Raw genomic sequence first — 10,367 nt, 5'->3', positions numbered from 1 at the left:
ATGCTCATTGCACCTCTACCACCGTCCAATATCTTACCCAAGGACCAAAGGGAAACCACAGAGACAACCCCACCCGCCCAATCATGGCCAACCCCCGAGTCCATCAAACAGATCTTTATCCAGCGAATCTCCGAAAGCGCCAGGAAAGCCTACCTGGCTGCACCCCCACCCCCAGCACCAGCACCCGACCTCTCACGCACCCACTTCGGCGAGTTTGGCGGTCAATTCGCCCTCGAGCTCCAGGTCGAGCCGCTGCATGACCTCGCCGCCGCCTTCCAGTCCATCATCACCGACGAGTCCTTCTGTCAGGAATACCTCGCCTACACGGCCTTCTGTCCGACGCCCTTGCACCTGGCCAAGAACCTCACCCACCGCGCCGGAGGCGCCACGATCTGGTTGAAGCGCGAGGACCGCAACCCCTACCGCGGCAGCCACTGCGTGCGTAGTATGATCGGGCAGATCCTGTTCGCGAAGCGCCTCGGCATGCGCGAGATCGTGACGGATTGCGGATCTGCGTGCCATGGGGTTGCGTGTGCGAGTCTCTGCGCTGCCCTCGGTCTGCAGTGTACCGTGTTCATAGGCGTCGATGACGCGGCGCGGCAGTGCGCCGGCGTCCAGGAGATGCAGCGGCTCGGGGCGAACATCGTGCCTGCGGAAACCGCCTCCGGGTGTCGCACGCTCAAGGCTGCAGTGAACTCGGCGCTCGCGCACTCGCTCACGGACCAGTCTTCGATCTACTATGTCATGGGGGGTCCTATCGGTGCGCACCCCCTCCCTGTAATTAACCGGACCTTCCAGAAGTTATTAGGCGAGGAGGTCAAGATTCAGCTTGCGCGGTTGATGGGGCGGGAAGGGGACAGCGCATCGCCGGATGCGCTGATCAGTCCGTTGGAGATGGGCGGCGCGGCGACGGGCCTGTTCTATGCGTTTGTGGAAGAGGACGAAGTGCGGTTGGTGTGCGTGGAGGCGGAGGGGGCAGCACCGTTGGCTCATGGCAGTGTGGGTGTCTTGCATGGCTGTCGAACGCTGGTGCTGCAGGATGAGAATGGCCAGATCCAGCCGTCGGAGGCGATTGCGCCGGATATGAACTTCCCTAGTGTTGGACCGGAGGTGGCACATTGGAAGAGTATTGGCAGGGTGGAAGGAAAGACAGCTTCGGATGAGGAGGCGATGGAGGGGCTGAGGATTTTGGCTGAAGAGGAGCAGGTCACGGCGGGTTTGAATACCGGGTATGCGGTGGGAGAGACGATGCGATTGGCGAAGGAGTTGGGACCAGGACAGAACGTGGTGTTGCTGGTGACGGGCAAGGACGATATCCATTGAAGGATCTGGTTTTGGGAAGATGAGTATTCTTGCTGGTTTAGCGTTGCAAGGCCATTAGATAAGTGTAGCTTGTTTGAAAATGAGATTGCCACATGGAAACGATTGATATATGGCTCAATTCATTGCATTTTTTTGGTATCCAACATCCGAGTCATCAGTCATTGCAACATCCGAGTAAACTGCTCGGTCATCTATACAGGTCGATCCGGCGCGCTTACTCTTCCTGAGTAACTGTCATGTCTAATACCTCCACTCGTCCCCGTCCGCGCGTCTCGTTGCCCACGAACTCATTCAGTCCCTTGAACGCTCCTGGTTCGGCAAATCCAACCACCTCCCATTCGTCTCCACCAACCACTTCTTGCGTCTCGACGGATTCAATGTAGCTCAGAATCTTGTCCTTGACGTTGCCGGGGGCTTTCGCCGCTGCCGGTTCCGCGTCGGACGCACCGGCCTCATCTTCGGAATCTTGTCGCTTCGACTTCTTCGAGCCTTTACCACCCTTCTTATTCGACTTGGACCCACCGGACGGGGCCTCCTTTTCCTTGCTTGGCCCGCCAGCTGCCGCTCCAGTCTTGACACTCTGCTTCAGAAGCGACACAGGGCAAGTCACTCTCAGCCTCATACGCGCGCGCATCACAGGGATGGGTTGCCACGCAATGAGCGCCTTCATGGCCTCAAGCGCCTGACTCTTCGCCGACTTGTTCGGGGTAACACCGGTCCACAACGGCTTCTTTGGCTGAGCAGGACGAGGTTCCTCCCCGGCAGCACTACCATTCGCGTCGCCGTTATGCTGCTGGCCCTGCGACTGCTGCATCTGCCCGCTCGCCGAACTCAGTTGATCCAAAGCCTTGGAGATCATGCCCGGTGTATACACCCGCTTAGTCGTCGGGTCGACCAGTCGTCCTGACACGATATCCAGGACCTCCTTCTCCACTCGCTCGACAATCTCTTTCCGCTCGCGCTCTCCAACCTGCACTTCACCCTTTCGGAGGATTTCTTGCAGGATCTCGTCGGTGGGAGTGCCGGCTCCGAAGGACTTGGCTAGTTCCGCGGAAGGGGCCGTCTGGGCCTTGGATACGGAGAGGAAGATGGTGGGGACCTGGAGGACATTGTCGAGATCTTTTTCGGCGCCGGAACGGTACTCGAGGAGTTTGTTCTTGTAACAGGCTAGTTCGAAACGTTTTTTGCCTGATTTATGCACGGTTAGCGGGGTTGCGGGGCGGGTTTGTTATGGCGAGGAATTTCTTCCTCCGACAGAGATCCTTCCACCAGACGTAGTGTCGTAGTTGCAGCCGACAGAGAGAGATCTTGCAGTATGATGGGATCAAAGGCGCAGGGGTATAAATGCAATGTGAGACACTGGACAGACCTTTTTTTAGCCTGACGACTGATACATTCGTGAATTTAATCTGATTCGAGGGTTGGTTGATAGGCATCTTGCACGGTGCGCCTTCCAGCGAAAACGCAGGTTTCCCGAGGATGAGTTGGATCGGCAGGGAGACACCGAGAAATGCAGGATATCGAGGGGTGGAAAAATTGACAGCTGATGACGCCGAAGAATTCCAGGTCGGAGGCACCGCCCGCCTGTCCCATGATTGGCCCAATGCGGCAATGACGCTGGTCCCGTGCCGCGGGTGACTCAGCGCACCTGACTCGACACGTGACTCCGTCGCCCCGGAGAGGCACCGCGCCGTGATTGGCTGCCTTGGCTATCGGCGTCATCGGTGCCTGCCTTCCCCAAGCCCGACCTACATTCCTCCTTCTCTCCATCCTCTCCTCTTCATCCTTTCCCTCTCTTCTCGTCCCAAGGTTGCTGGTGTTTCATCGGCTACTTTTCTTCCAATTTCTGCTGTTGTTAACTGTAGGTTGACTGCTCCTTTTGCTCTATGAGTCTCTCTCCCCCCTTGATAACCGGTACTGATAAGCCAGCTTCCCGCCCAAGCCGCCTTGACCGCAAGGTCCGCTTGTACTGCTCTTGACCTTTTCATCACCCTCCCTACCATTTTCATCTCATTTTGACCTTCAAATAATCGACAATGAGACTTGTGCCAGCTACCTTGCTGGTCGGAGCGGCCACTGCCGCCGTTCCCGCCCAGCAGATCCTCAACCAGCAGGTTCCCAACCAGCAGGTCATGAATGGCCAGCCTCAGGAGGAACCTGCTGTGAAGGAGAAGGGCTTCGCCGGTGCTCTCCACAACTTCCAGGAGCAGCTCCAGACCCTCTCTGATGAGGCTCGTAAGCTGTGGGATGAAGTCTCCAACTACGTCCCCGAGGCTATGGACCACAACCCCGTCTTCTCTCTGCCCAAGAAGCACAATCGTCGCCCCGACTCTCATTGGGACCACATTGTCCGTGGCTCTGATGTTCAGAAGATCTGGGTTGACACTGCTGAGGGTGGAAAGGAGCGTGAGGTTGATGGAAAGCTGGAAGCTTACGATCTTCGTGTCAAGAAGACCGACCCCAGCTCCCTCGGCATTGACCCTGGTGTGAAGCAGTACACCGGTTATCTGGATGACAATGAGAACGACAAGCATCTGTTCTACTGTACGTTCATTGCAACATTGACTCATTGTGTGTTTAGATTGCTAACTATTGTCTGAAGGGTTCTTCGAATCACGTAATGATCCCGCTAACGACCCCGTCGTTTTGTGGCTGAACGGTGGCCCCGGCTGCTCCTCTCTCACTGGCTTGTTCCTGGAGCTTGGACCCAGCAGCATTGGCGAGAACATCAAGCCCATCCACAATGACTTCTCATGGAACTCCAACGCTTCCGTGATCTTCCTTGACCAGCCCGTCAACGTTGGCTATTCCTACAGTGGCTCTGCTGTTAGCGACACTGTTGCTGCGGGCAAGGATGTCTATGCTCTTCTTACTCTCTTCTTCAAGCAATTCCCCGAGTATGCGAAGCAGGACTTCCACATTGCGGGCGAGTCGTATGCTGGTCACTACATCCCCGTGTTCGCTTCCGAGATCCTGGCTCACAAGAACCGCAACATCAACCTCAAGTCTGTTCTCATCGGCAACGGTCTCACCGACGGTCTTACCCAGTACGAGTACTACCGTCCCATGGGCTGCGGTGAGGGCGGCTACCCCGCTGTCTTGGACGAGAGCGCTTGCCAGTCTTTGGACAATGCGCTGCCCCGCTGCCAGCAGATGATCCAGGCCTGCTATGACTCCGAGAGCTCGTGGGTTTGCGTCCCCGCCTCGATCTACTGCAACAACGCCATGATCGGTCCCTACCAGCGCACCGGCCAGAATGTCTATGATGTTCGTGGCAAGTGCGAGGACTCGAGCAACCTCTGCTACAAGGGCATGGGCTATGTCAGCGAGTACCTGAACAAGGCCGAGGTTCGCGAGGCCGTGGGTGCCGAGGTCGATGGATACGACTCGTGCAACTTCGACATCAACCGTAACTTCCTCTTCCACGGTGACTGGATGAAGCCCTACCACCGCCTTGTCCCTGGTCTCCTGGAGCAGATCCCCGTCTTGATCTACGCCGGTGATGCCGATTACATCTGCAACTGGCTGGGCAACAAGGCCTGGACCGAGGCTTTGGAGTGGCCCGGACAGGCTAAGTATGCCTCTGCCAATCTCGAGGACCTCAAGGTGGAGCAGAACGAGCACAAGGGCAAGAAGATCGGTCAGGTCAAGTCCCACGGCAACTTCACCTTCATGCGCATCTACGGCGCCGGCCACATGGTTCCCATGGACCAGCCCGAGGCTGGCCTGGAGTTCTACAACCGCTGGTTGGGTGGTGAGTGGTTCTAAGGGCTTAGTTAAGTGACAATATTTGACACGGTGATCCTCGTGGACACGTCGTAATCATACTTCGGACTGTTTAAATGGCTTTACGTTTTGTTCAGATGTATGACTATTCATGATACAAGAATATATACATAGTACAATGCAAACTGCGTTTGATTTAGCAACATTGTTTTGACCTGGACTATTAAGAGTCAGAAGCAATATTTACCTAATAGGAAGTATTTTCGAGAATGAAGACCCGAACTACCTATCAAAGTCTCCAACCAAAACATATTACCATACTAATATCTATTTAATACTTTATAAAAAAAAGAACAAAGGAGAGAGAGAGAGAGAGAGAGAGAAAGAGAGAGAAACCTTGCAAGGGAGAAAGTTAGAGGCCGTGCCTCGGAAGGGGGGAAAAAAAAAAAGACTACCCGCCCCAGGAATCGAACCTGGATCACCGTAACAATACGTTAATAATAGAGAGGCATGCTACCATTGCACCAAACGAGCTGTGTACATAGTGGAGAACAACGCGGACTTTTTTGCTTGTTATTGGTGAATGGGGCCTGAGGACGCCCACACAAAATAGCGTACACTACCTACCTACTAAAGAGAATGGAATGGAATGTCCCGACTGATAAATTACGATTCATATCCGTGAAGTGCGAATAAAACCGTACTCAAAAAGCGTCGAAGGCTTTCGCCATATTCTCGTCTCGTACAAAATGTACCCATATGGGAAACAGGCTGCATCCAGCTCAAGATCAACCGAGGGGAAGGCGGAAGATCGAGCGAGGCAAGAGACTCTCTTTTCTGTTTGACAGAAACTACGAGTGATCAAGACGATGGGAACAGGAAGGAGAATGGATGGATCAGGAGATCTGTACATATCAATGATAGTACATAATAAGGTAGAAAATAAATTATCGGGTATTGAGGTCAGAACCCTCGTACAAAGCCATAACAAGCCCTTGCTCAAGACGCCGGCCGGAACCCTATCAAATCAGTACGCCACCCTCGTTCGCATGTCCTAGTTCATGAGTTAGTAAAGTAAGAATGATATTAGTAAAGGGGCTGGAAACTCACCGAAATCTTCCGTTCGATTTCTCGAACCGAACGGTCCAGATCAGCTGCAATCATCATCTTCATGTCATTAGGCAATAAGAAATACGTCTCGCACAGATCGCCGTCAATGACGCCCTTGACGGGCGCATAGTAACTCCGGTAGATCAGATGGTCACGCCCAGCCAGGGGAGGATTCTGCGCCGCGAGCTGCATTTCCAGGTTTTGGAAGAAGTCGACGTCCTCTCGGCTGATGAACGGCACATACATGCCGATGGTGCCATGTAATCCAGTCCAAACGAGAATATCGCGCCCACCGGCCACAAGTTGGGTCTTGTGCAGGCTGGTCGGAACGTCCTGGGCATATCCATGGATCATGAGCTCTAGACGGTTGGGGGTACCGTGAAGGTAGCCACGCTCATGGATGAGATGAGCGCCGGATCCATCCTCATCGGCCTCTTCCGATGTCTTCTTGGGGCAACGTAGCAGCCACAAGTTACCAAACTTGTCACCACCAGCGACGGTTTCGTAATCCACCATAGTGGTCGACGTCGTCCAGCGGGAGACGGAGTCGTCAACGAAGGGAATGAGGACGTTTTCCTGGTATTTATACACGACGAAGGTGACACTCTCGCGGACGTCACTGACAACGATTCTGCTGCCCTGAGTTTGAAGACCAACGATAGTTCTCGGTACCACTTGGGCCTGACACTTGCGAAGAAGCTGCTTCATACCGAGATCGTAAACCCGGAGAATCGAGCCAATTCCGGCCACAAGACGACCTTGGAAAGGAAGAAGAGCCAGAGGGGGTTCGGCGACCTTCGTCTTGTGAATGAACTCCAGCTCTCTACCGTCCTCCTGGAATCGGTAGATGTGGATAAATCCTCCATCGGAAGAGGGCGGGCTGACGGTCAGGTCCTTGGCGGTTCCGACCACCAAGAATGTTTCATCGTCTTGGCTGGTGAAGGAAACGGCCGCAACGCTGACCGCTGACTCATTCTCTTCGAGTTCGATGGTCGCAACCACTTCCTTGGCATCGACGGGATCAACGATCTGAATGCACGAGGCCCAATGACCGGTTCCACGGGGGTAGCCGAATTCCTCGGGTGGGAGAATAGTGGTGTCGCCATTTCGTGCCTTGGAGTCCTCAATGAGCCTGGCTTTTGTGGACGGCGACAGAACGTTGTTATCTGATTCGATCACATAGAACAACGGTTGATCAGGATGCTTCACGAAGCGACGAGGGGTATATGAGAGAGGGATCGAATGCTGGAGCATGTTGTTGTCCAGCTTCTCGATTGAGAAAATTCTGTCAGGACATATTAGCAAAGGCCATCAAAACTAACATGAATGAAATAAAAGGCTCGGGAAGGCTCGATCTCAGTAGGAACAATTGGAGATATAAACTAAAAAGTACGTTCCACATAGAATTTCGGATTGAAGTTCTCATCATACGACCGATGGGAATGCCATAGGATGAATTATTGGAAAAGAACAATGAAACGTACCGTAGATTTTGGCCTTGAATTCCGACCATACCCTCCACACACTGCTCGCTCGAGAAGTTCCAGCCCCACTCGAGGGGCACATAGTCCAACGGAGTAAGCATGAATCCCTTGGTCTGGATGTCAGAGTAGCCCAACCAGGGGCGGGAGCTAAGAGCCAAGACCGCTGTTTGTCCTTTGACTGAAACTTGGAATAACTTGACAGGTTTCGAGCCCAGGAACCTTGTCCGAGTGTCGGAGAGTTCGCCGGTAACTTCATCAAGTACTGTGCGGAGGTAGACACCGGAATAAAGACCGATGTGGAGATAGAGTGTTGTACCTCCGGAGCTTGAGTCGGCCATTGGGATGATTTCAAGGGCGGACGGCGCCGCGGTAAGAGCCTGGACGGACTTGTTCTCCAGAGTAGAGTCTGGATCCAAGCTGAGAATACGGACTGTCGAATCGTCACATCCGACAGCCAGAAACGAGCTTCGCATACGACCCTCCGGGACTTCGCCCAGACTGAGGGAAGTAACGGTGCCGGACATCTGTCGTCGCTCATCGTACTCGGCAAGGGTTCCATCGGCATCCATTTCAAAATACACGATTTCCCCCGAGCTCAGAGCCACGGCAACCTGACGTTCGTTGGTAGCAGCCGCGACAATCGACCGATGTTGCGGGGCTGGCCACTCGTTCACCCGTCGATCGACCATGATATGGCGAATACCTCTGGGATGGATTTGGATGAGGGAATCCTCTCCGAGTTGCTGGACAGCAAGCGTAGGGGCCGAAGAGAGGAAACCAGTGTCGGTAACCTCCTCGACAGTCTCGCCGATGCTGAGCACGAGGGTGCCGTTGGCAAATGATAGGATGATGTAGGCATGGAACTCATCGGCACGAGTCAGTTTCGTCGTCCACACGGCTGAAGGCACGCTGGGGAGCTCGGATTCCACAATCTCCGAAACCTCCAATCCATGCTTGAGAGTTCTGAAAGTGCTCCTCGCTCCGGTACCAGAGACGGTGTAGATTTGCGGGGCATCATCTTCGGAAAGATTGACAACCTTGCTGTCAATCAGAGGGTTCACAGAGTTGATCGTCTCGACCAGGTTGAGATTTTCCGCACCCCTCGGCTGGAAGAAGACGGGATCGCAAGGGACCGTTGGGTCCGCCGAGACCGATTCGCTGGTGAACTCGATCTCTTCGTCATCATCGCCCAGCTTCTCAAACTGATAGAAGTGATGGTTTCCAGCCTCGCTGGCGACAAACAGGAAACCACTTTTCAGAATCAGCAGATTAGAGGCAACCGGGACCGTGTCAAAGTATTTGATCTTCAATTGTCTCACTTCACCGGTCAATTGGCCGTTGTCGTCCTCAACCATCTCCAGAGTGACCTTGAAGAGATCGCCATCCTCAGTTTGAAGCAGGAAAAAGAAGGCGCCCCTCATCTTGTGCATGACGCCCGCGACAATAGTGCGCTTACGCTCGGGGTTCTCCGTAGGTCCGCTGCGCCGAGGGATTGGCACCCGGAACGCGTCCTGGTTGGAATGACGGTACGTGACGCTGTCCTCAGCACACACCAGGACACCGCTGGGCCCGTCAGCTCCTCCAGGCACTTGAAAGAGCATGTTCGCCGTTCGGTCGACGGGATCCGCCCATTTCCGCACGACGTGATTCAGACCGAGATCGAGCTCATAGTACACCAGCAGCTTCTCAACCTCTTCGAAAGCCTGTCCAGTGGGGTCTTGATCAGACTCGGAATAGTCGACCTCCAGAGCGGCGAAGATGGGATTTTCATACCCCACATCCAAGGAGATCACGGTGAAGACCAACGTTTGGGGTTTGTGAGCTTCGAGAGGGGACGAGATCGTCAGCTCGGCCTGCGAGTTCCGATTCAGGACGTAGACAAGCTTGTTCTTCTCGACGGAAGCGATCAGACAAGCTCTGCCCTTCGGATCAACGGCTAGATATTGACCCGGCACTACACGGCGAACCCCAGATTTTCCGAAGGTCTCGAGATGAATCCTATTGAACCGGTTCTGGGAGGGCACATATTCAATGATGGCAATACGTCCCGAGTCCGACCCGATGATGATATAATCTATATGCATATTTCAGCACAATTCACCAGACTAGCTAAAGCCCAGCCATCATCGTCCGTCGACCGGGGGCACGTCCCGCTTCCTTTAGGGGACCGGCTCGGCCGATGGGGATCGTGCTGCCCAGGAAGCTTGACGAATCACTATGATGATCTTGGAAATTCCACGAGGGGAAGGGAGACGCAGAACATACCTTTATTGCTTCCAGCCAAACGGAAGGCGGCCAGGGAGCGGATGATACCAAACACGTCCTGCGAAAAGAGCGGGGTGACCTTGCCCTGTGCCGGATCAGGGCGGTGGATGGTGAGCTTGGAGCCGGACGCCGTGACGATCTGCTGCTCCTTGGTCCCTGCAAACTGACCCAGAATGGCTTGCGTGACGGCAGTGGGAGGCTGGATCGTCAGGGAGTACATGAACATGTGGGAAGTGGTAGCCATGATGGGCAAATCAAGCTCTCTCGGCTAGAGAGAGGATTGAGTGTTGTGCTTGTTTACGACGCGAATGCAGCCCTAATGACAGTTCAAAATAGAAGCAATCCCATTGCTGCAGGGAGCAGGGATGAAGAAAGAGGACTCTCGAGAACGAGTGTCCTCGCAATTGGGGGTGGGGGGGGGGGAGGTTTGGAGAGTCCGACTCAAAACGCAAGCCGACC

At 54.3% G+C, this 10,367-nt stretch overlaps 4 protein-coding genes across 4 annotated transcripts; 2 read left to right on the top strand and 2 right to left on the bottom strand.

The window, feature by feature from the left end:
- Nucleotides 1–1,323, top strand: KD926_008113 (tryptophan synthase; the record flags this gene model as incomplete). Its single annotated transcript, XM_053100804.1, has 1 exon — nucleotides 1–1,323. The coding sequence occupies one exon, from the start codon at nucleotides 1–3 to the stop codon at nucleotides 1,321–1,323; it is 1,323 nt and encodes a 440-aa protein (XP_052955527.1).
- A 214-nt stretch (nucleotides 1,324–1,537) lies between these two features.
- Nucleotides 1,538–2,759, bottom strand: KD926_008112 (guanine nucleotide exchange factor SDO1; the record flags this gene model as incomplete). The annotated part of the gene is made up of 2 exons (XM_053100803.1): nucleotides 1,538–2,511; nucleotides 2,693–2,759. 2 exons carry the CDS (start codon nucleotides 2,757–2,759, stop codon nucleotides 1,538–1,540), a joined length of 1,041 nt encoding a protein of 346 aa, XP_052955526.1.
- A 600-nt stretch (nucleotides 2,760–3,359) lies between these two features.
- Nucleotides 3,360–5,091, top strand: cp3 (carboxypeptidase C PRC1; the record flags this gene model as incomplete). Its single annotated transcript, XM_053100802.1, has 2 exons — nucleotides 3,360–3,867; nucleotides 3,926–5,091. The coding sequence occupies 2 exons, from the start codon at nucleotides 3,360–3,362 to the stop codon at nucleotides 5,089–5,091; spliced, it is 1,674 nt and encodes a 557-aa protein (XP_052955525.1).
- A 985-nt stretch (nucleotides 5,092–6,076) lies between these two features.
- Nucleotides 6,077–10,152, bottom strand: KD926_008110 (DDB1/RSE1 family protein; the record flags this gene model as incomplete). Its single annotated transcript, XM_053100801.1, has 4 exons — nucleotides 6,077–6,103; nucleotides 6,160–7,444; nucleotides 7,644–9,717; nucleotides 9,909–10,152. 4 exons carry the CDS (start codon nucleotides 10,150–10,152, stop codon nucleotides 6,077–6,079), a joined length of 3,630 nt encoding a protein of 1,209 aa, XP_052955524.1.
- Nucleotides 10,153–10,367: the final 215 nt, after the last annotated feature.

The sequence above is a fragment of the Aspergillus affinis genome (genome assembly GCF_023601865.1).
Source record: "Aspergillus affinis strain CMG 70 chromosome Unknown NODE_50_length_218328_cov_87_076623, whole genome shotgun sequence".
In the NCBI taxonomy this organism is placed as follows: Eukaryota; Fungi; Ascomycota; class Eurotiomycetes; order Eurotiales; family Aspergillaceae; genus Aspergillus; species Aspergillus affinis.
Note: the sequence above shows the minus strand (reverse complement) of the source record. Positions and strands in the feature narration are given on the sequence as shown.